General features: G+C 60.7%; 1 protein-coding gene across 1 annotated transcript; it reads right to left on the bottom strand.

Moving 5' to 3' along the window:
• Positions 1-11,086: 11,086 nt before the first annotated feature.
• LOC138061269 (maestro heat-like repeat-containing protein family member 7) lies at positions 11,087-15,858 on the bottom strand. Its single transcript, XM_068910330.1, has 7 exons — positions 15,750-15,858; positions 15,144-15,281; positions 14,461-14,637; positions 13,671-13,826; positions 13,275-13,376; positions 12,812-12,914; positions 11,087-12,221 (listed from the first exon to the last, which is right to left on the bottom strand). The coding sequence occupies exons 1-7, from the start codon at positions 15,765-15,767 to the stop codon at positions 12,055-12,057; spliced, it is 861 nt and encodes a 286-aa protein (XP_068766431.1). The 5' UTR covers positions 15,768-15,858; the 3' UTR covers positions 11,087-12,054.
• Positions 15,859-24,002: the final 8,144 nt, after the last annotated feature.

The raw sequence follows: 24,002 nt of genomic DNA, 5'->3' as shown, positions 1-24,002 counted from the left end.
TGGCATCAGAGAGAAACCAGCCTGGCAGAGACAAAGGGCATGCCACGAATGGATGGGGAGCAGGATTCCCAGGGAGGGTCGGGGCCTATTCCAGGGCAGAGAAGGGCAACTGCTTCAAAGGGTACCAAAAGCCTCACGGGCTTTCCGGTGCGAAGCCCGACACAAGCCGTAGCCTCTGAGCAGGGGCTGCTGAGCGTTTTCCAGGCCAGTGGTATCCAGGACAGGTACTAAGAGCCCACTCCCCTGCTCCTACATCAGCCGCGCCTCCTGCTCCTTTGCCTCACTGAGCAGAGGGGCCGAGGCAGTGCGATGCCTTCCCCGGCCTTGCCAGCGTGGCCGCGTGCAGAAGCACACAGCCCAGCACAGCTTCTCTTACGTTTTCGCTGCACGACGAATCTGAAGAGGCAATGAAGAGCATCCAAGGCCCCGCCCTTGGTCTCCGCGTCCTCGTAAGCACAGCAAAGGATGAGACAGCCCACCAGCTGTCCCAGCATCGGCACGGGGATCTTCCCATAGCAGGCAGGGCTCTCATCCACTCCTCCAAAGGGGTGCCACACCTGGGCAAGGCGGGTGGGACAGGTAGAAGGGCTGACGGGAGGCAGTCGCCACCAAAGCCCTGAAGCCAAGACTCTGCCCAGGCATGGATCCCAGCGGAGCCAAAGCTCTCGAGGGCCCTGCAGGCCTTGCCTCCCAAAGCAGCAGCCCAGCAAAGGCAGCACTGCCAGGCTGCGGCTCACATCATGCTCCGCGCGCACTGCTCCCCTGCACAGGGCTGGGGGCACAGCTGGCTCCTGCGACAAAGGGACTGCAGAGAAAAGCCCATGGAGAGAGGGCCAAAGAGCTTTGCTTCAGGGCAGAGCCTTGCTCAGTGCCTTAACCTGTGCCCACGCTTCCCTCCGAGGGACCCCCTGAGCTGCACTGTGCTCTGGGCTGCTGCAAAGGGCCAAAGCGGGGGCTGCACGGTGCTTGGCTCCTTACCTCCAGCGAGGAATAGTTGGCCAGCAACTTGCTCAGCCTCCCAATCCTCCCCACGGCCCTCTCACGCACAGCTGCTCTCTCCGTCTTGGTGAAGGGCAGCAGCATCTGCAAGGAGAAAGGCTACTGCTCTGCCCGGGGAGCTGACGCCCACTCCAGCAGAAGCAGCTCTGCTAAGCGCCTGCCTGCAGTCCTACAGTGCACCAAGGCTTCCTCGGAGCTAGAGCCAAGCCTGGAATGGCCTTCCTGCCCCTACAGGCCCCAGCCTGCAAGGCCCACCTTGCCCTCAGGCAGCCAGCCACACCCAAGCCCCCTCCCAGCCTCTGCTCCTGGCCATGCACATGGCCCCGGGTGCCCTCTTCAGGAAGGCAGGCCTTTCAGGCCACACCTTCCCTAGGGGTCTGCAGTGGGCAGCCTGGCCTCCGGCCTCCTGGCATGGCAGAAGAACCAAGCTTCCGGCCTCGGCTCCCCTTGCAGCACGGGCAGCTCCCAGTGGGTCTCTGCCCCATTCCGATCTGGCAAGGAAAGCACAAGGCACGCGGAGGCAGGGGGGCAGCAGCACCAGCTGCCATCAGTGCAGTGCCTAGAGAAGAAGGGTGACATTCCTCCCACTGCTTTGGTGCAAGGAGAGCTTTGGGGGCAGAGGTGGCCCAGGAGTGCTCATGGGGGCAAGGTGTTCCCAAGAGCCTGGAGGATGTTTGGGGTGGGAAGGGACTTGGGCTGTAGCCAGGGGGCACTGGGCTCACAGAAGAGCCCAGTGGGGAACCTCCGCTCACCCAAGCGAGAAACGCCCCCTGCCTGCAGCGTGCTGCCTGTACATGGCACTCAGGGGGGGAATGTCCACTCGAGGGTGTCACTTCCCTCTGGGCTGAGGAACAGGCCCAATGCAGCCCACTCTTTGCAAATGCCACACCTGCAAGATCTTCTGCAGCTCCAGGAGGCTGGAAGTGGCCGACTTGAGCACCAGCACCTCCAACATGTTGTCCATGGCATCGAGGGTCTGCAAGGAGGACAGGGGGCTGTGGCATTCCTTCCCCACTGCCTCTGACCCACAGCAGACTCAGTTGAACCCCTGCTGCCCAGCGAGGACACCCGCTGCCCTGCACGGGCCAACGAGAGGCCTCAGGGCAGGAGACCTGCTGTGCACGGACCAGCCCCTGGGCACTGCCCATGGCCCAGCCCACGGGAAGGGCATGAAGGCAGGAGGGTGGGAAAACAAAGCTGAGATCCTGCCCAGCCTTGGAGCTGACAGTCACCTCTCAGCACAGCGGAGCCAGGGGCAAGCCCAGAGGGGCTGGCGGGCTCCCTGTAGCTCACCCAGCACCTACCTTGGAGTAGAGGGACATGTCCACGGTCTCCATGTCTTCTCTTGGAGGAAGCAAGAAGACACTCTTGAAGCAGGCATGGAGAAGGCTGCTCTTTTTGCCCTCCAGAACCGGCTCCACTGCACTGCAAAGAGAGAGCGAGAGAGAGAGAGAGATGCCTGTTGGACACTGGTGCTGGGAGCAGTGCCTGGATGCCCTGGGGAGGTGGCTGTGGGCCGCTGGGGCAGGAGTCCCCCGGCTGCTACAGAGAGCACGTGAGGGAGCCCTGCAGGGAGGCACCTCCTCCCTCCATGAACTGGCCCAGGGCCAGAGGAGAGCCCAGGCAGCTAGGCCTCCCCCCTTCTCTACCACCTGCCTCCCCTTCTGCACTACAAGCCAAGGGGCCCTGGGGAGCTGCAGCAGGCAACCCTCTGCCCTCCCATCTGCCCTACTGACAAGCCTGGGCCAGGGGAGAGCAGAAGCGCAGCAGACAGCACCGCCAGCCTCCTCCCACCATGGTGCACACCTCCCAGCCAGGGACGGTGCCATCAGGCACATGCTGTGCACAGGTCCTGGCCAAACCAGGGGCTCTGCTAGCTACCTCATTGCCGTGATAGCAAGCATGGCTTGCTGGCGCACTGCTGTGCCCAGGCGCTCCAAGGGCTCCTCTTCCAGCAGCACCTGCACAGCACAACCGGCAGTCAGCGCGGCAACTGCCATCACCCAGCACCAGCAGACCCAGGGCCCAGCTGGCCTTGCCCCTGTCCTCACACCTGCTGCCTCTCCCCTCACCTCGATATGCTCGGCCAGCTCGTGTCGGCAGCAGAACACCTCCAGGCCCCAGGACAAGGTCTTGGCGCTGCTGCCTCCACAGAGGGTGCCGATGGACGCTAGAAACTTCAGCTTCTGCGCCTCTTGCTGACAGACGGGGAAGAGAGACAGAGTGAGCGCGAGAGGAGACAGGAAAGGCCAGCAGGACCAGAGCAGCCAGGGGGCTGCAGTGCTGGGCGGGACCCCGGACGGCAGCAGCTCTGCACAGCCAGCACCTCCCCAGCAGCCTGCCAGCAGACATGGGCGGACCCGCAGGGAGACCCAGGCACAGCCCCCATGGAAACGGCTGCACTTACCTGTTCTCGGCCACCCACAAAGGCCTGGATGAAGTCCAAGGCTTCCTCATCCTCTCTGGACAGCTCGGACCAGCTGCTGATGGAAAACCTTGCACCTGAGAAAGGAAGAGAGCCGGGAGCACTGCAGAGATGGAGGGCAGGCAGCAGAGAGCCGCGCAGTGAGCTCTGCCCGCCGGCCAGCCATGGGCCTGCTCCCGGGCACGCAGTCTCCCCCAGGCTGCTCAAGGCTGCACGGTGCCCAGCACATGGGCTGCCCTGCTGCAGCCAGCCAGCCAGGGCAAACCTCAACTGCACCAGGCTGGGGAACGTGCTGCCAGACAGGCAGCATCCCTCCTCCTGCCACGGAGCTGCCGCTCGCTGCCCGTCCCAGGCAGCAGGAGCTGTGTCCATCTGCGCTCTCCCTCCTGGGCACATGCTGTGCTGGGGCCAGCTCCCAAGCCCCGAGCGGGCCCTGGCATCCGGGCACCGCTGTGCCACCACCCCGGGCACCCCGACACCACGTGCTGGGGACATGGGAGCCCGGCGCAGAGCAGGGTGCGCTTCCCGGCCCTCACCCCAGCCCGGCCCAGCCCCACGGGGGCTCACTCACCTCTCCGCCACGCCTGGGACTCGAACCCCTCCAAGGGCCTCGAGGCAGAGCTGCTCTCCTCGGCAACCCTGTCCTGCTCCTGGGATGCCCGGCGCGGGCAGCCGTACTCCTGCTCCCAGGCCACCCGTGGGCGGCTGGGGGGTCTCTCCGCCATCCTGCGGCACGGAGCAGAGGCAGGAGGGGGACACTTGTTTAATGCAGAGCTGGGGAGGGTCCCCACGGGGGTGGGGGCAGCGCAGTCAAAGGTCCCCGCGCCCGTCCCGGCCCTGGAGCCAGCTCTCCTGCGCCTCAGCCCCTGCCGCAAGGTCCTGCCCCCGCCACGGCCGAGGGCCCCCGCAGCCCCGTGGCACTGCCGAGCCCGGCCCCGTCGCTCTCACCCGCAGCAGGAGCTGGCAAGGCCTCGGCAAACGCCTCGACTCCGCGGGGCTGCCGGGGCGGCAGGGAAAGACGCGGCTGCGCTCGGGGGCTCCTCCTCGAGCTCCACGCGCTCCTGCCCTCTCCCGTCGCCGTCCGCCCGGACACTGCCCGCACCTGACAGCGCCGCCGGTGTCACAACGGGGGGGGGTCACAATGGCCCCGCCGGGGGCGGCTCTGAGGTCACCTCTGCTGCGCGAGCTGCTCCAGCAGCAGCAGCCGGCGCCGCCAGGGGCTCCAGGGCCGCAGCGCGGCCGCCCCGGGCAGGAGGGAGCTGGGGCAGGGCAGGGCGAGGCAGCTCGAGGGGCCGCGCGCGGCTCCGCATGGCCAGCTCCCTCCTCTTTCATCCCCGGCTGCCCACGCCTGGCCGCACTCACCTGCTCACCACTAACCACCAGCACCACCTCAAAACCTGACCCCACCGTACCTCTTGCCCCAATCCCCTCCTCTCATCCCTCACCCCAAACTCTAACCCTCCAGCCACAACCCAGACCTCCAACCCCTTTCCCTAACTCTTGCTCCAGCCCTCACCGGCATCTCCAACCCTCAGCCCTAGACAACAAATGCTAGCCTTCACCCCAGCCCTCACCCCTGCCATAGCCCACTCCCCCACAAAGCTAGCCAACGCTCACAGCAAGCACCAGAAACCCGCAGCACAACCACCAAACCTCGCCCCACGCCTCACCCAACCCCTCACCCCATGCAGCCAGCTCTCGTCCCCAGCCCTGCCCTCAACACCAGCCCCCAAGCACCAACCCCAGGGAGATGCCCGAACCCTCACTGCCAGCCCCAACCCCTTCTCCCGCCCGGCACCTGGCCCCTTCTCTGCACGGCACAGATTATTGGCCTTGCCAGTTCTGCTGGCCCCCGGGGCCGTGGCCGGGCTCCCAAGTGGGCGGAAAACCACACGGACGTCGGGCAAAGAGCTGGTGAGCAGCCTGGACTGCTTCAGGCTGGAGCACGTTGTACGGTGTAGAAATTATGCCCTCCACTCCTGCAAGTAGGAGGATGTTGGCCCGTTCAGCTGGCACGGTTGGAGCTGGAAAAGGATGCCTGCCCGTTGTCTAAAAGAAATTGTTGTAAAACCTAAAACCTTTTCCCTGTGTTTTACAAAAGCAAAACAGCTAACCTCGTGTGAACTCAAGGAGCAATTTCTCTGGGAGGACTGTATGAAAACTGAGGGTTTTTTTTTGTTTGTTTTGAGGAGAAAAGCACTCTTTCTTTTCCAAACCCTTGAGTTGGTGTTCTTTGACCTTCATACGTGAGTCGATTTCAGCCTAGAAGGCTCTTTTCCCACCGGTAGGTGTTGATGTTGACAGAGGCACCGCTGTGCTTTCTAGTGTGGCATGCTAGCACCTATTCCAAGAAGTGGAACTCTCTCTGCTTATTGCGTTGTGGCCAAGCAATACATCCGCACAATGGAAGAAGGTTGAGGGCAGAAGCCTGGCTGTGACTGACCACAGGTGTTGCCAAGAAAGCTGGATGAATCTCAGCACAAAGGGCGCCACAGGCTGGCCTTTGTTTTAAGGCATGCCCTGGACTCCTGCAAGCACCTGAAGGCTGGAAATCCATCCTTCCAGGAGCAGAAACGATGAGCAGTAGAGGGAATGTGCTGCGCAGGTGAGCTGCAGCTGGTGCAGCAAGCATTGCTGGTTTGAAGCGGTGGCTTGCTCCTTTGCCCTTTCCCAGAGAAATGCAATCTGATAATGGATGACATCTGTAAGAACAAAGAACTGCAAAGGTGGAGTTCTTCCCGTGGAGTCCAGTGGACTTTCCACCTACCGTGTCGAGCTCAATGCAATGGGGGAGGAGAAAGATGCAATGGATGAGAGAAAGGACAGCAATGCAAGAGTGACTCTTCTCTCTTAGAATACTTCTAAGTGGGGATTGGATTTGTGGGAAGTCTGAAGTTGGCTACGTAAGTGACACCCTCCCACCATGGGAAGTGTCAGAGAAGGACATTGTATCTGATTTAGCTTCAGCTTAGTCTCAGGGCCTAAAGTAGATGAAGCCTGCGGGCCTCAAGGCCGAACTGTGAATGAACTTGAGAAACATTGCTGGCAATGTAGCTGCAAAACCATTTATGACCAGCTACTAAGGCTACAAAAGCAGCTAATGAGGATGTAAAATAGGATGCAGGAGACAAGATGGGATGCACGTGGGTTGGGGTTGACCCTGGAGGAGATAAGGGCCTGGGCTGTAGGCCAGGAGCTGTCCAAAGGAGAGAGAGAGCAGTCAGAAGGGGAGAGACCAGTGACTCAGAAAAGAAGACTGGAGGAGACTGTCACTGGCAGGTGGGGAAATAAGACTGCAAAGGGTCTGATTAGCCCAGAATGTCTTTGTTCAGGGTCCCTGCGTGGAGGCAGCCAGCTCGAGCTGTTACTTCCTGTACTGTCATTTATTCTTGTAATTCATGTCAAAGAAATAATTAATTCTGCTCCTATATGTGCATGAGACTCTGCTCCTCGGAAACCTAGGGTGGGGCCATGTCTACAACAGGAAGTCCCCTAGATGAGGGGTTTGTGTCAGTAGCTGCACAAATTCCTTTGCAAACACTGTCAAGGTCCTGGAGAATCACCGATCACAGGACGGTTGAGGTTGGAATGGACCTCTGGAGATCATCTAGTCCAACCCCCCTGCTCAAGCAGGGTCCTCCAGAGCACATTGCCCAGGACCCCACCCAGAGGGCTTTTGAGTATCTCCAGGGAAGGAGACTGCACAGCCTCTCTGGGCAACCTGTGCCAGTGCTCCATCACCCTCCCAGCCCAGAAGTTTTTCCTCCTGTGCACATGGAACTGCCTGTGGTTCAGTTTGTGCCCGTTGCCTCTTGTCCTGTCACTGGGCTCTACTGAGATCCCCTCTCAGTCTTGTCTTCTCCAGGCTCTACAGGCCGAGCTCTCGCAGCCTTTCTTCACAGGAGACATGCTGCAGTCCCCTCATCATCTTTGTAGCCCTCCGCCGGACTCTCTCCAGTAGGGCCATGTCTCTCTTGTACCCTCTTTCCAGCAGGTCAACCCCCAGCCTGTCCTGGGCCATGGAGTTCTTCCTCCCTAGGTGCAGGACCCTGCACTTGCCTTTGTTGAACTTGAGAAGGTTCCTCTCTGCCCATGAGGTTGTGATTAAACAAGGTTGTGGCTCTTTTTCTGGATGGTGGACGGGTGGGATGGCAGCAGGACGAGGAGTCATGAGGGGAGGAAGGGGAATTCCATTAACTTCTGCACCTGGGTTAGGTTCTTGGGAGGGTTATTATTGTGGGAAGTGAGGACATATGCAGCGTGAGTGCCCAGGCTGTGCACGAATTCAGCCACAGTCAGGGGTGAATCCTCCTTCGGGAGAAAATCAAGATGTAGGCCGAACTGATGAATGACTAGTTGAGGAGGAATATCCTTGTGCTTGTATTCGATGTGTATGTATGTTTTTGGATGCAATCCCTTTGGCTAGTCAGGGCCGCATAACCAGGAAAGTTGCTGGAAAGCAAGTAACCTTTCTAGTGGCTACAGGGGCTACTTTATCTCTCAAGCCATGGAGCTCAATGACAGTCCTTCCGAGATGGGTGTGTTATAAAGGTCCGCAGGCATTCACCACTAAGGCAGAGTCAGACTCTTATACGATCGTTTGTTTCAGCTGGAGCTGGGTGCCTCCAAAGAGGGACCCAGAACAAAGACATTCTGGGCTAATTATACTCCTTCCAGTCTTATTTCCCCGCCTGCCAGTGACAGTCTCTTCCAGTCTTCTTTCCTGAGTTGCTGGTCTCTTTCCTTGTAAATGGATTGTGTCTACATCCGAGGACGGTTGCTGTGTTCCTGCTTCAAAGTGCCTTATCTTATCCGGAGGCTAACCGTGACCTCTGTCCATTGTGTTCTGTATGTTGGAGGGCTGATTCTGGCTGCTTCTGCAGTTGTTGCGTCAGCAGCAGCCCACAGGTTCGGTAAAAGCTTCGGCCTGCAGGCTTCAGGGCATTATTTTAAATAAAATAATTACTTATTTAAATGATTTTACAGCATAGAAACAGCTCGAAGTGGGTGCCTCTGGAGAAGGACACCGGACAAAGAAATTCTGGGGTAATTAGACCCCTTACAGTTTTATTTTCCCACCGGCCAGTGAAGGCCTCCTCCAATCTTCTTTACTGAGTCGGTGGTCTCTCCCCTTCTGATTGGTGTCTCTCTCCTTCTGACAGCTCCTGGCCTACAGCCCAGGCTGGATGCCATGTCCTTGTTTCTCCCAGGCCCTTATCTCCTCCAAGGTCAAGCCCAACCCACGTGCATCCCATCTTGTCTCCTGCAGTCTACTTTGTAGCCTCATGAGCTAGTTTTGTATCTTTGTCAGCTAGTTTTAACTGGTTTGGCAGTTACAACATTGGCAAGGTCACATCCTTCGCAATGTTTCTGGAGTTCAAGGACAGTTCAGCCTTGAGGCCTGCAGGCTTCATCTACTTTAGGCACTGATGCTAAGCAAGAGTGAGACTTATGCGAAGCGGAAGCTAAATCGGCTACAATTTCCTTCTCCAACAGTCCTCCCTTGGTTTCTATGAGCACACCTGCTGGATACATATATTGGGGTAGAGTATTTGTGCACATCATAGAGGAGAATGTGAGGCACTTTTTCTCCCTTTTTTTTTTTTTTTGTGAAGTTTACCTTAGATTAAATAATCTAATGAAAAGGCGCCCAGGTGTTGCTGGGTTGTTAAGAAAGCCTTACTGCACGGGTTTGGTTTGGAGACTCAAGAACTGAGATGCAGCTGTGCTTTTGCAGCCGGGCACTAATTCGTGAAGCACAAAGTATAGGCATTCCTCTTTTTCGATTGTAATCCCGTTCCCAATAGTGCATTATGACAAACAAGAAGTTACGTTACCATTTTTAGTTATTGAAGGCAGAACACTGAAGGAGATAAGCCCGCCTAGGATAACTAGGATAATCCTTCTGTTAAGCAAACATGAAGATGGTACTGCTCTTTTGGAAGTTTGTCTGCAGCTCTTGAAAAAGCAGGTATCTCCCTAAGAGACAGCATCTCGAAGATGTACACAATATGCTAAACATTTCTCTCTCCTCAGAGTTTCTGGATTCCCCTGTCTCTAGTCATTGTGAATACTGTCCACCCTCCCAAGCTGATCCGCTTGCCTGGGGGCTCCTTACTCCTGGGGGCCTTCTTGGACAAAGGGGACATTCTCTCTGCATACGTCCTACATTGCCACAGAAATAACATTCCGGTCCCTCACTGTCTGCCCATCTTCTCCTGTCCCCTTCTCGTCCTTGCCCTTGGCATTGCCCTAGCCTTCCTCGGCCTCCTCTGTCTCTTCCTCTACCCCTTCCTCTAATTTGCAAGTTCCGTGCTGAAGCTGCTGCTAAGAGATTAGCCTCTTCTTGGTTTTCCTTTTTCCGTTCCTTTGCTTGCTTCCCTTGCTGTTTCTCCTCTCGCCCGTCATAGACCAATACTGCCACGCTTAAAATCCTTTGTGAAGTTTCTCCTTGCCACCCTGGCATGTGCTCCTTCAACTCTTTTGGGCTATCCGGAGCGGCCTGATGGACAAAGACACTAATGGCTAGTGCATCATTCCAATTCTGGAAAGTCCTTCCCCCATAGTTCAACAAGGCTTGCCCTAGTCGTCCCCCAAAATCCCTGGCCTCTTTGTCCAAGCTCTGTCTACGCTCCTGCACTCTAGTCCAATCCACTCCTAGTTTGCTACATGCTCTAATAGCTTCTACCGAGTTCCGGAGTCCTGTCTGGCAAGCGACTCTGTCCCCTGCGTTATTGTAATCCCAATTTGGATCGTTTGCTGGCTAACGATTTGTGTTTCCCCCAGTCTGTTGTACAAACTTTGCCTCTTTATTAACTATTTTATCATCTCGCTCGTTTGGTCAGAACAACTCTCTCAAGAGCACTTGGGTATCCCGCCAGTTTGGATTATACCCAGTGCATATATATTAGAAAACAGCTGAGCGCTCCTTTCCGCATCCTCCCTCAACCTGGGCATTTTGCTTGCCCACAATGCTCAATCACTCGGACTCCAGGGTTGGCTAGTAAATACATGCAGTACCACGTGAGGGGGGTTAGCCCCCCCACCCCGCCCCCGCTGCACTCGGTTGTAATGCTGCTGCATTAGGTAAAACATTAGCAACCATAGGATGGAGGCCTGCCACGGGAGGAGGGGAAGTCTGAGTAAGAGGAGGAGAGGGACAGATAGACAGATCTTCGGGAGGCGCCACCGGAGGAGTGTAAGGCGGAGCAGTAGCTCCTGGGGCGTTATTTGGGACACCTATATCTGCTGCAGCAAGAGTAGTTTTACAGAGGGTGCCGTTTGTCCTCCTTGGATCTCGCCGGTCCCACATCCAATTATCCCCACACATACCAATAATCCATTCAGTGAGGCTTTTCATCTTCCAATATAAGCTGTAGCAGAGCTCATTTCTTAGAATCGAAGGATCCTTCCTTGGGTTAACCCCCACATTAATTGTAAGATGGACAATCATCCTGACATAAAGGGACAGCTAACTAGCTAGGGATCGATTTGACTGTAACGGCTTTTTTCTCCTTTTTGTTCCTTTTCCTTTTCTAAATTTGGATGTTTGGAGCCAAGAGGGTGCAATGGTGGTTGGCTACACTGCCATCTGGGGTGCCAAAGTGCTGTGGAAACACTTTGATCCTAGGTTTCCAAGAAGCAGAGCCTCACGCACATCTAGCAGCAAAATTTTATTTCTTGAAATGATGGTGCAGCATAGTAACTGCTGGAGCTGGGTGCCTCCAGGGAGGGACCTTGAACAAAGGAATTCTGGCCTAATTAGACCCTTTACAGTTTTATTTCCCACCTGCCAGGGAAGGTCTCCCCCAATCTTCTTTACTGAGTCTTCTTTACTCTCCTTCTGGTTGGTCTTGGCCTTCAGCCCACACTGGTTGCCATGTCCTTGTTTCCCACAGTCCCTTATCTCCTCCGAGGTCAACCCCAACCCACGTGCATCCCATCTTGTCCCCTGCAGTCTACTTTTTAGCCCCATGAGCTAGCTGTGTATCTTTATTAGCTGCTTTTAATGGGTTTGGCCGTTACATGCTCAGCAATGATTCTGGAGTTCATGGACGGTTCGGCCTTGAGGCCTGCATGCGCAGGGTAGGCAGTGGCGATAGAAACAGAGCTGCATGTCATACCCCAGCTCTGCCCTTCCACCTGAGATGCAAGCCCTGAAGACAGCAGGGGCCTGCTCTTGCCCTGCGGTGACTGGAGAGGGCAGGGGAGGCCAAAGCTTTTCTCCCCCTTTCCCTTGGCTATTGTGGGCCAGCAGAGCAGTTGACGCTTTGCAGCAAAACCAAAGTGTGTCAGGCCGCTCTACGCTGGCCTGGCATATTGGAACGAGTGGACACCCCGTCCCCCCCAGGACAAGCCAGATTCATGCAGGCAGCAAGTTTTGCCCCTTGCCTTTGGCTCCCTAAAAAAAGAACACTCACTCCGGCTGAGGAAACGGGGCTGTATCTTTGCGGGAAGCCCAACAAAGCCATGAAGCGGTAGCACAACAGGGGCTGTGCTTGAGGAGTCGAGCTGTCCTGGGGCTGCGGGAGATGCCAGCAATGAGCCAGACCTTCCAGCACACTTGCGTGTGTGCGTGGTGTGCAGCACCATGGCATTGGCACAGCTGCGTCAGCTCTGCTCAAACAGAGTCACGTCCTGGCGGGAGGGTGCCACCTCGCCCATGCTCTCGGGAGCCAGGGACACAGTGCTCCGAGGTGGAATCTTGATGTTCTCCTTGGCACCCTCAGGTTCATGATGGTCTGTGACACCAGGCAACGGACTAAAGGTTCTGCATCATTTTCCAGGGGCTGGAGGGCTGCGAGAGAAAGGCACCGAGCTGAGAACAGACTCCCACCTTTGCAGAGATCCCAGGAATCCCCCCCCAGGCAGGGCCAGCCCCACTCAGCTCTTCCCATGCGGAGGAGGCAGCAGGTAAGACAAATGGATCAGCTGGCACTTGCAGGTCGGCCAAGCCCCAGATGTGCCCCAAATACCCCCTGCTCTCCCCCACATAGGGACACAGAGCCTTCCTCACCTGGGGCAGGCCAGTGAACTGCAGCTCACTTCCCAGCCTCCTCCCTCCTCCCTGCCAGGGCTGCCTGACACAGCGCTGCTCTCACTCACCAGTGCACAGCTCCTGCACCTTCTCCTTCCTCCGCTTCTTCACTTGCTGCCCGATGAGCCCTAGGCAAACACCTCCACTCACCCCTCATACTCCCCAGCAAGCCCCCAGCAGCACAGCTCCCATCTGGCCTTGCCAGCTTGGCCATGCAGCCTGCTCCCCTTGGGCAAGGCTGGCCCCAGCCCCGTCCCCACGGTGCAGGACCCAGGGACGGTGGGAGGGACTGAAGACCCTCCTGTGTGCCCGTCTGGGTGGGCAGGCATGGCCCTGGGCTTGTGGCTCACCAATGAACCTCACAGCTGCCTCCCGCAAGGATGCGTCCGGGTTCTCCAGGTAAGGCAGGCTCTGGCGCAGGTGTTGCTCCGCTCTGCTCCTGTCCCTCAGCAGCTGCAGACAGCACAAGGACAGGGGGTTGGCACCGAGCCTCCCCAGAAGGCCAGGCCTGTCCCTCCTCCCAGCTCCGGCCTCCTCTTCCTTCCTGTTCACGCCTCCCAGCTAGAAGCTGGCTGGTAGCCAGGTTCAGAGGGAGCAGAGGGCAGAGCGGGGCCTGCAGGTGCTGAGATCCCCGCCATGCTTCTGCCAAGGCCCAGCCAGGCCAGGGGCCCCTTCAGCACCCCAGCGGGCACTTAGAGTAGAGGGCTCTGGGCTGCAGCAGTGCGTGAGGGGCACAGCTGTGCACCCTGCCCACTGGCCATGGCGGCAGGCCTCATCCCGCCGCGGCCCCGGGGGCTTTGGCCACGTCCTTACCACGCACTCCCCGATCTTCCATGTCTCCGCTCTTCTGGCCAGCTGCTTGAGCTCCTCCCACTTGAGGAACTGTGCAGCGCTCACCAGGGCTTCCTGAGAGGCCTGCAGAGCAACAGAGACCAGGAGATGCCACCGCAGCCACGGCAGGACACCCTGGGTCCCCCTCGTCTTGGCAAGGCTCCCAGCCTTTCCCAGCCCCAAATGGCACGACGCAGCGTGCCACTAGGTCTGGCCCTCCCTGAAGGCAGAGGCAGCTCTGCCTTGTCCTTCGGCACACAGGAAGCTGCACCTCATGCTGCCATGCGTTCCAAGGCACACTTGGCAGCAGCCCTTGCCTTGCTGCTCACCTCCACCCACGGCATGTCAGCATTGCTTCCCCAAAACACTGCTCCCTACCTGGGCCACTCTCTGCACCTTGTCACTCATGTGGAGGAAGAGCGGCACCAGGCTCCTCTGTGCATGCTGCTTCAGGTTCCGTTTGTTCTTCCCCACCACAATCTCCAGCAGGTCTTTGAAGAGGAGCATGGAGAGCTCTCGCACTCTGCTGTCTTCCTGCAGGCAGGGAGGAGAGGAGGGGAGGCCTCAGCAACGACTCCAGGAACGGGGCCCGACAAGAGCGTTTGCCGTGGCAAGGCCTCGTCCTCTCCGGGCACAACTGTCCCCCAGCCCGGCCAGAGGTCGGAGCTGAGGACAAGCCTCTGCTGAGGCAGCCTGGACAATGAGGGTTGTCGGCAGCAGCACGACAAGCCTCCCTGGGCTCTGTCTCCCTCTCCCTCTGGAGGGAGCTTCTTGGATTTCCCGAGGCCTCCATCAGGGCCCCCGCACACAACAAGAGGACAGAAAGGGACAGCCCCGCGGCACGGCCTCTCCCTCGCTCTCTAGCCTGCTCCTACCTCTCTGCTCATCGCTGCCCCAGGCCACGGCAAGCGCCGCACGCAGTCAAGCATGAGACGCAGCAGCCGAGAGCAGACAGGGGGCTGGTTTGCTCTACTCCCACAGCCCTGGACACCAAGGCCAGCACAGGGCATGGGCTGAGAACCACAGGGCAAAAGGTTTCCTGACATACAGCAGGGCCTGTGCGGGGACGTGCCAACAGGCACGTATGCAGAGGGGCACACAGCACCCAGACCACGCATACGGACCCCCGGACACACCAGCAGAGCCCCGGCTCTCCCATCAGCCTTACGTCATCAAAGCGAGGCAGAAGCTTCTCGGCCAGCTGCAGAACAATCGGGTTGGAGCCCTTCTGTTCCAGGTAGCTGAGGATGTTTCTCAGCAGCATCAGGCTTCCCACACGCACTTCCCTGCAAGCATCCTGCAGCCACTCCATGCTGTCTGGGAGCAGGCTCTGCATTCTCCTTTTCTGTGGGAAACACACAACTTTCTTTGTGGGAAGCAAGGCCAGACCCCCCCCCCGCCCCCCGCCCGCCCAAAAGTGCTCTGCCTGCTCTTTTCCCATCAGGGCTCAGTGGCCAGGGCCAGGGCTCTGCACACACGCAGGCCTTGGGCACAGAGGCTGCAGTGCAGGGCACAGATCTCCAAGGGGGCCCTCAGCATGCACTGGCCTCTGTAGGGAGCAAAGCTGCTGCCTCAAGGCCCAGGAGCAGCTGGCTGCCTTAGCCCGGCCCTGTGCTCCAGCTCATTGTCCCTCTCCCAGATCTTCCCGCTGGGCACTGGTGCCTTTCTCCTTGTGCAGCACGGCCAAGGGCCTGGCATGACACTCGGGGCAGATGAATGGGGCAGCGGAGACTTGGGAGCAGCTACCACACCTCCGGATTGCCAGCCAAGTCCAAGCCACTCTCTGACCCAGTGTCTCCTGTCAAGCCCCAGGCTGCCAGCATGGCTTCACCCGCCTGCCCCCCTCCTCACCATCTTGGGTCTATTCAACAGGGCCACGAGGCCTCTGAACGCCAGTCTGCGCATCTCCAGGCTCTCACTCTGCGCATAACCCTGGACGAGTGGCAGGACCTCCTCATCCATGTCGGCAAGGTCAGGGCATTCCAGCAGCTGAAATGGACACAGCACTGAAAGACTGGCACAGCCGGCAGCACTGCCTGCAGCGTGCAGCTCTCCATCCCACCCACCATCCAGGGCAAGGGCACCAGGCCCTCACAAAGCTCAGCCCAAACACAGCAGGCATTGTGCAGACACCCCTGGGCCCTGCTCCCAGCCCCGCGCCTCACGGCACACTGCACACACTGCTCGCCTCCTCCTCCCGTCCCCTGAACCCTCCGCAGCCTCTTGTTCTCATCCCTTGGAGGAGCAATTGAACACAGACAGCTGCCACAAAGCAGGCACGAAATACAAGTGCTTACGAGTGGTCGCCCAGCAGAAACGAGCCAAGGCCGGGGCTACTACCAGGAGCGTATGCATTGCCCCAGCTCCATTCACCAGCATCACCCCACACGCATGTGCACAAGCGAGCACAGCATTTAGAGGCCCCTCCAGAGAGGCACTGCTTGCCATGAGGCCCACCTCGACAAAGAAAGCCATGACGGGCAGCTGATGAAACTGGTCCTCCCTCCTCAGCAGCCTTGCCAGCTGGCGGAAGATCCAGCGACGCAGGTGACTGGCAGCCCCCCTCATTGCTCTGTCAGAGGCAAGAAGGCAGTGTTGGGCCTCAGCCGAGCAGGCAAACCTCCTCTGGCATTGCTCTGCTTGGCACGCAGCTCCTGCAGCCAGCGGCATTTGCTCATGGAGCACTGCTCTTGCCCTACCACACCTTGCCATTAGAAAGTCAGCGTCAGGCATCATTACGTTCCTTTTGGTGGGAGACCGGAGAAACAGCCTTCCTGCCCAGGCGGCATGGCCTGCCCACACATCCCCTCTCCTGCCCGCTTTGGATTCCTGTGCCCCTGGGCCCTCCCCAGGTTCTCCTGCGCACGACCCTCTCCCACAGCTCCTAACACCACCTGCTCCCCCAGCAGCTCTCCAAGCTGGGCAGCATGGCAGCTCCCAGGGCCCTTCTGCTGGGCGAGCCCTTGCCACAAGGGCTGAGGCTGCAGCCTCTTTCTTGGAGAAGTGGCGTTCCCCCTCCCCCACCAAGAAGCACATGGGGAGGCACACCCCACAGCCAGGGAAGAGGTGCTGGGCCAGAGCAGGCTGGAAAGGGCTCTACCTGGCCAGCACCACCACTCCCTTCTGGGAGGTGTCCGCATGCAGAAATAGGTCCCAGCCGCCCTTCCTCTCAACAGTCACGGCTACGGTCTCATAGTGGGTGCAGCGCAGCAGACTTTTCATGGCCTGCACGGCGCACCTGCATGCAGAGCAAAGCCCAGGTCACACTGGCAGCCCGGCCCTGCCTCCAGGTGCAGCGCAGAGACAGGGCGAGCGGGATCGAGCACCTGACGTGGCTGGTGGGACGGGACTCATCCCGTTGGCATTCCCTCAAGAAGATATTTGCTTCCTGGTGGCTGAACTCTGCTGTGAAGACCATCTGCAAGAGCAGCGCCAGGAAGAGCTGGGGGAAAAACGCCTTCACCGCCTCTGGGCAGACGGGCTCCCGGATGATCTCACACAGTGCCCTCGTTGCCTGCAGAAAACACTCAGTCACACCTCTCACTCCCGAGCAGTCCCCAGCATGCTTCCACAGCCCTCCAGGTGGGAGGCTCGAGCACAGCCTTGGAGCATGGGAAATGCAGCTGGAGGCCTCAGCCTGGCTGCCTGACCAGGGCCAGCGCCCGCAGGCTCTTGGGCCTCAGCTCCTGGTTGTACACAGTGAGCCTTCCTGCCTCAGCATGACCATCACCTCGGCAGGCTTCGTGTAGCGTGCACGCTCGGCCAGGCTCCCTGTCCCAGGCCGTGCTGCCTGCCCAGGTTTTGCAGGAGCCCTACTCCTGCCCCTCACCTTGCCCCCAACCCGACCCTGGCTTTCCAGCCTGCTGAGCGAGGTCGGCGGATGCAGGGACAGCGTCGGATGGAGATTTCCTGGGCATGGCCAGCCTGGCTGTTGGTGTGCAGAGAGGCCAGGCAGCACTTGGCAGCCCTGTGCGCTGGCACAGTCGGAGGCCTGGCGCTGGCCATGTTGTAGCCATGGGCCCAGGAGAGGTCCCTGCTTGGGGGCACACGGGCAGCGGAGAGGGGGAGGGGGCCCAGGGAGGCAGGCACCAGCCTGGGGGCACGGGAGGCCTCGTCCCCTAACTCACGGCCAGCGGAAGGATGCAGTTGTTGTCCCTGTCGGAGCTGGACTGCTTGCGCAGTGGCCGCTCCTCCAGCAAGCTCAGCAGCTCCCGCAGCATGTCCGGCGCAAGCATCGGCTTATCCATCAGCACCTTCCACATGCTCACGGCAGTGCTGCAGGCCCAGAGCGCCTTGTCAGTGGCACTTCCTTGGCCGCAGCACCGTAGCCTGGGCCAGCCCTGGAGGTCCCCAGCTGTGTGCCAGCCCTGCCCCTGCCCACCCCCTCCTCCCTGGCAGCCCCAAGAGGGTCCTGCCCAGGCAGGCAGCACATGACCAAGCTGAAGCCCCTTGCGCGGCAGGGAGCGTGCAGAGCCGCTGCGCTCTGCGGCTCAAGGCAGGGACACTTGCTCAGCTCTGGCTCCTCAAGGCCTGCTTGAGGCACCAGGGCTGGGAAACGGTGGGCGAGACACAGGGCCCTGCCCCTCAGCCGTGTGCTGGCCATCTGCTTGCCTCTGGCCCTCTTTGGGCCCTTCTCCCCATGGCCAAGGAGCCACTGGAGCCCGTCCAGGCTGACGGGCCCCATACCTGTTGCACAGTGGCGAGCAGTACAGCAGGCTCACGGTCACCTCGCTGGGCTCCAAGCAGGCCAGCTGGCAAAGGGTCTTGTTTAGGGTGACCCGGGCCGACAGCTCCCTCACATACTTCACGTTCCTGTAGAGGCACCTTATGATGCGTGGCACCTGGAAGACACAAGGCGGACGGTGAGGCTGCTCCCAGAGAGCAGCCAATACCCCAGCTCCCACTCACTTCTCCTTCCCTCTCCACCACTCCCACCGCTCCTTGCTGCCTTCCAAGGGGCTCCGCTGCCCACGAACACTGGCTCTCGGCGGGGAAACAGCGCCCCAGAGGGTCGAGCCCCACGCACGCCAGCCCCAGGCTCCTTACATCTTCCAGCACAGAGAAAGCGTCCAGCAGGAACATGGTCAGCATGTGGGAAGCCACCTCCGTATTGTAGGTGCTGCAGTTCCTCATGCCCTCGATGGCTGTGACAATGACGTCTGTCCTTTCGGAAGGCTGCAGGTTTTTCACAAACAGCTGGGGCAGAAAGGACCCAGGAGAGAAGAAATGTCACGCTGCGGGCCGCACTACTGCTGCTTAGCTAAGCAGTGGATGTGGCTCTGGAGAGAGGTGCGGGGCAGTGCTGGCACCGTGGCCCAGGAGAGCCAGGAGCACGCGCTGTGCTGGGTAGCAGCAGCATGGGGCATGTGGCCAGAGGGCCACCAGGGCAAGGCAGGATGCTCGGGAGCAGGCTCACAGTGCACTGGCTCTGCAGGCAACCCTAGCTTGCCGGTGGCCAGCAGGCTGCAGCTGCTGCTGGGACTCTTGGAGCCAAGCCTCTGGCTAGTCCCCCCGCTCAGGGACAGCGGGAGACACAGCAGTGAGAGCAGGGCTGCTACCAGGCAGCAACCAGTACTCTAGGTGCCACTCAGAGCTGCTTCCTTCTCCACCACCACCTCTGCATCAACCCCAAGGCCCCCTCAGCCCCACTCGTTAGGCATCCCTTTGCTCATCCACGTCTCCTCAGGACCCCATGGCCAACAGTCCCAGCAAGGGAAGTGCTCCTCACCCTCATGATCACGCTCATGTTGCTCGTCCACGAAAGGCAGAGCTCATTGTCGGCTTCCCTCTCCTTCTGGGGCTCCACATACTCTGGATCATCCTGCAGCATCGCCCGGCCTGAACAGCAGCAGAAAGACACAGCGGTCAGCAGGAGTCATGCAGAGCTGCAGCTGGCAGACTCATGGCATCAGAGAGAAACCAGCCTGGCAGAGACAAAGGGCATGCCACGAATGGATGGGGAGCAGGATTCCCAGGGAGGGTCGGGGCCTATTCCAGGGCAGAGAAGGGCAACTGCTTCAAAGGGTACCAAAAGCCTCACGGGCTTTCCGGTGCGAAGCCCGACACAAGCCGTAGCCTCTGAGCAGGGGCTGCTGAGCGTTTTCCAGGCCAGTGGTATCCAGGACAGGTACTAAGAGCCCACTCCCCTGCTCCTACATCAGCCGCGCCTCCTGCTCCTTTGCCTCACTGAGCAGAGGGGCCGAGGCAGTGCGATGCCTTCCCCGGCCTTGCCAGCGTGGCCGCGTGCAGAAGCACACAGCCCAGCACAGCTTCTCTTACGTTTTCGCTGCACGACGAATCTGAAGAGGCAATGAAGAGCATCCAAGGCCCCGCCCTTGGTCTCCGCGTCCTCGTAAGCACAGCAAAGGATGAGACAGCCCACCAGCTGTCCCAGCATCGGCACGGGGATCTTCCCATAGCAGGCAGGGCTCTCATCCACTCCTCCAAAGGGGTGCCACACCTGGGCAAGGCGGGTGGGACAGGTAGAAGGGCTGACGGGAGGCAGTCGCCACCAAAGCCCTGAAGCCAAGACTCTGCCCAGGCATGGATCCCAGCGGAGCCAAAGCTCTCGAGGGCCCTGCAGGCCTTGCCTCCCAAAGCAGCAGCCCAGCAAAGGCAGCACTGCCAGGCTGCGGCTCACATCATGCTCCGCGCGCACTGCTCCCCTGCACAGGGCTGGGGGCACAGCTGGCTCCTGCGACAAAGGGACTGCAGAGAAAAGCCCATGGAGAGAGGGCCAAAGAGCTTTGCTTCAGGGCAGAGCCTTGCTCAGTGCCTTAACCTGTGCCCACGCTTCCCTCCGAGGGACCCCCTGAGCTGCACTGTGCTCTGGGCTGCTGCAAAGGGCCAAAGCGGGGGCTGCACGGTGCTTGGCTCCTTACCTCCAGCGAGGAATAGTTGGCCAGCAACTTGCTCAGCCTCCCAATCCTCCCCACGGCCCTCTCACGCACAGCTGCTCTCTCCGTCTTGGTGAAGGGCAGCAGCATCTGCAAGGAGAAAGGCTACTGCTCTGCCCGGGGAGCTGACGCCCACTCCAGCAGAAGCAGCTCTGCTAAGCGCCTGCCTGCAGTCCTACAGTGCACCAAGGCTTCCTCGGAGCTAGAGCCAAGCCTGGAATGGCCTTCCTGCCCCTACAGGCCCCAGCCTGCAAGGCCCACCTTGCCCTCAGGCAGCCAGCCACACCCAAGCCCCCTCCCAGCCTCTGCTCCTGGCCATGCACATGGCCCCGGGTGCCCTCTTCAGGAAGGCAGGCCTTTCAGGCCACACCTTCCCTAGGGGTCTGCAGTGGGCAGCCTGGCCTCCGGCCTCCTGGCATGGCAGAAGAACCAAGCTTCCGGCCTCGGCTCCCCTTGCAGCACGGGCAGCTCCCAGTGGGTCTCTGCCCCATTCCGATCTGGCAAGGAAAGCACAAGGCACGCGGAGGCAGGGGGGCAGCAGCACCAGCTGCCATCAGTGCAGTGCCTAGAGAAGAAGGGTGACATTCCTCCCACTGCTTTGGTGCAAGGAGAGCTTTGGGGGCAGAGGTGGCCCAGGAGTGCTCATGGGGGCAAGGTGTTCCCAAGAGCCTGGAGGATGTTTGGGGTGGGAAGGGACTTGGGCTGTAGCCAGGGGGCACTGGGCTCACAGAAGAGCCCAGTGGGGAACCTCCGCTCACCCAAGCGAGAAACGCCCCCTGCCTGCAGCGTGCTGCCTGTACATGGCACTCAGGGGGGGAATGTCCACTCGAGGGTGTCACTTCCCTCTGGGCTGAGGAACAGGCCCAATGCAGCCCACTCTTTGCAAATGCCACACCTGCAAGATCTTCTGCAGCTCCAGGAGGCTGGAAGTGGCCGACTTGAGCACCAGCACCTCCAACATGTTGTCCATGGCATCGAGGGTCTGCAAGGAGGACAGGGGGCTGTGGCATTCCTTCCCCACTGCCTCTGACCCACAGCAGACTCAGTTGAACCCCTGCTGCCCAGCGAGGACACCCGCTGCCCTGCACGGGCCAACGAGAGGCCTCAGGGCAGGAGACCTGCTGTGCACGGACCAGCCCCTGGGCACTGCCCATGGCCCAGCCCACGGGAAGGGCATGAAGGCAGGAGGGTGGGAAAACAAAGCTGAGATCCTGCCCAGCCTTGGAGCTGACAGTCACCTCTCAGCACAGCGGAGCCAGGGGCAAGCCCAGAGGGGCTGGCGGGCTCCCTGTAGCTCACCCAGCACCTACCTTGGAGTAGAGGGACATGTCCACGGTCTCCATGTCTTCTCTTGGAGGAAGCAAGAAGACACTCTTGAAGCAGGCATGGAGAAGGCTGCTCTTTTTGCCCTCCAGAACCGGCTCCACTGCACTGCAAAGAGAGAGCGAGAGAGAGAGAGAGAGATGCCTGTTGGACACTGGTGCTGGGAGCAGTGCCTGGATGCCCTGGGGAGGTGGCTGTGGGCCGCTGGGGCAGGAGTCCCCCGGCTGCTACAGAGAGCACGTGAGGGAGCCCTGCAGGGAGGCACCTCCTCCCTCCATGAACTGGCCCAGGGCCAGAGGAGAGCCCAGGCAGCTAGGCCTCCCCCCTTCTCTACCACCTGCCTCCCCTTCTGCACTACAAGCCAAGGGGCCCTGGGGAGCTGCAGCAGGCAACCCTCTGCCCTCCCATCTGCCCTACTGACAAGCCTGGGCCAGGGGAGAGCAGAAGCGCAGCAGACAGCACCGCCAGCCTCCTCCCACCATGGTGCACACCTCCCAGCCAGGGACGGTGCCATCAGGCACATGCTGTGCACAGGTCCTGGCCAAACCAGGGGCTCTGCTAGCTACCTCATTGCCGTGATAGCAAGCATGGCTTGCTGGCGCACTGCTGTGCCCAGGCGCTCCAAGGGCTCCTCTTCCAGCAGCACCTGCACAGCACAACCGGCAGTCAGCGCGGCAACTGCCATCACCCAGCACCAGCAGACCCAGGGCCCAGCTGGCCTTGCCCCTGTCCTCACACCTGCTGCCTCTCCCCTCACCTCGATATGCTCGGCCAGCTCGTGTCGGCAGCAGAACACCTCCAGGCCCCAGGACAAGGTCTTGGCGCTGCTGCCTCCACAGAGGGTGCCGATGGACGCTAGAAACTTCAGCTTCTGCGCCTCTTGCTGACAGACGGGGAAGAGAGACAGAGTGAGCGCGAGAGGAGACAGGAAAGGCCAGCAGGACCAGAGCAGCCAGGGGGCTGCAGTGCTGGGCGGGACCCCGGACGGCAGCAGCTCTGCACAGCCAGCACCTCCCCAGCAGCCTGCCAGCAGACATGGGCGGACCCGCAGGGAGACCCAGGCACAGCCCCCATGGAAACGGCTGCACTTACCTGTTCTCGGCCACCCACAAAGGCCTGGATGAAGTCCAAGGCTTCCTCATCCTCTCTGGACAGCTCGGACCAGCTGCTGATGGAAAACCTTGCACCTGAGAAAGGAAGAGAGCCGGGAGCACTGCAGAGATGGAGGGCAGGCAGCAGAGAGCCGCGCAGTGAGCTCTGCCCGCCGGCCAGCCATGGGCCTGCTCCCGGGCACGCAGTCTCCCCCAGGCTGCTCAAGGCTGCACGGTGCCCAGCACATGGGCTGCCCTGCTGCAGCCAGCCAGCCAGGGCAAACCTCAACTGCACCAGGCTGGGGAACGTGCTGCCAGACAGGCAGCATCCCTCCTCCTGCCACGGAGCTGCCGCTCGCTGCCCGTCCCAGGCAGCAGGAGCTGCGTCCATCTGCGCTCTCCCTCCTGGGCGCATGCTGCGCTGGGGCCAGCTCCCAAGCCCCGAGCGGGCCCTGGCATCCGGGCACCGCTGTGCCACCACCCCGGGCACCCCGACACCACGTGCTGGGGAGATGGGAGCCCGGCGCAGAGCAGGGTGCGCTCCCCGGCCCTCACCCCAGCCCGGCCCAGCCCCACGGGGGCTCACTCACCTCTCCGCCACGCCTGGGACTCGAACCCCTCCAAGGGCCTCGAGGCAGAGCTGCTCTCCTCGGCAACCCTGTCCTGCTCCTGGGATGCCCGGCGCGGGCAGCCGTACTCCTGCTCCCAGGCCACCCGTGGGCGGCTGGGGGGTCTCTCCGCCATCCTGCGGCACGGAGCAGAGGCAGGAGGGGGACACTTGTTTAATGCAGAGCTGGGGAGGGTCCCCACGGGGGTGGGGGCAGCGCAGTCAAAGGTCCCCGCGCCCATCCCGGCCCTGGAGCCAGCTCTCCTGCGCCTCAGCCCCTGCCGCAAGGTCCTGCCCCCGCCACGGCCGAGGGCCCCCGCAGCCCCGTGGCACTGCCGAGCCCGGCCCCGTCGCTCTCACCCGCAGCAGGAGCTGGCAAGGCCTCGGCAAGCGCCTCGACTCCGCGGGGCTGCCGGGGCGGCAGGGAAAGACGCGGCTGCGCTCGGGGGCTCCTCCTCGAGCTCCACGCGCTCCTGCCCTCTCCCGTCGCCGTCCGCCCGGACACTGCCCGCACCTGACAGCGCCGCCGGTGTCACAACGGGGGGGGGTCACAATGGCCCCGCCGGGGGCGGCTCTGAGGTCACCTCTGCTGCGCGAGCTGCTCCAGCAGCAGCAGCCGGCGCCGCCAGGGGCTCCAGGGCCGCAGCGCGGCCGCCCCGGGCAGGAGGGAGCTGGGGCAGGGCAGGGCGAGGCAGCTCGAGGGGCCGCGCGCGGCTCCGCATGGCCAGCTCCCTCCTCTTTCATCCCCGGCTGCCCACGCCTGGCCGCACTCACCTGCTCACCACTAACCACC

Source organism: Struthio camelus, chromosome 16 (genome assembly GCF_040807025.1).
Source record: "Struthio camelus isolate bStrCam1 chromosome 16, bStrCam1.hap1, whole genome shotgun sequence".
Lineage (NCBI taxonomy): Eukaryota > Metazoa > Chordata > Aves > Struthioniformes > Struthionidae > Struthio > Struthio camelus.
Note: the sequence above shows the minus strand (reverse complement) of the source record. Positions and strands in the feature narration are given on the sequence as shown.

Excerpts from the sequence above, each read along its gene's own strand:
- LOC138061269 (XM_068910330.1), bottom strand. Across the intron at positions 12,915-13,274 it reads GGAAGATCGGGGAGTGCGTG|CTGCTGAGGGACAGGAGCAG; the intron begins GTAAGGACGTGG and ends TGCTGTCTGCAG. Across the intron at positions 12,222-12,811 it reads GGCAGCTGTGAGGTTCATTG|CCCTCCAGCCCCTGGAAAAT; the intron begins GTGAGCCACAAG and ends TTTCTCTCGCAG.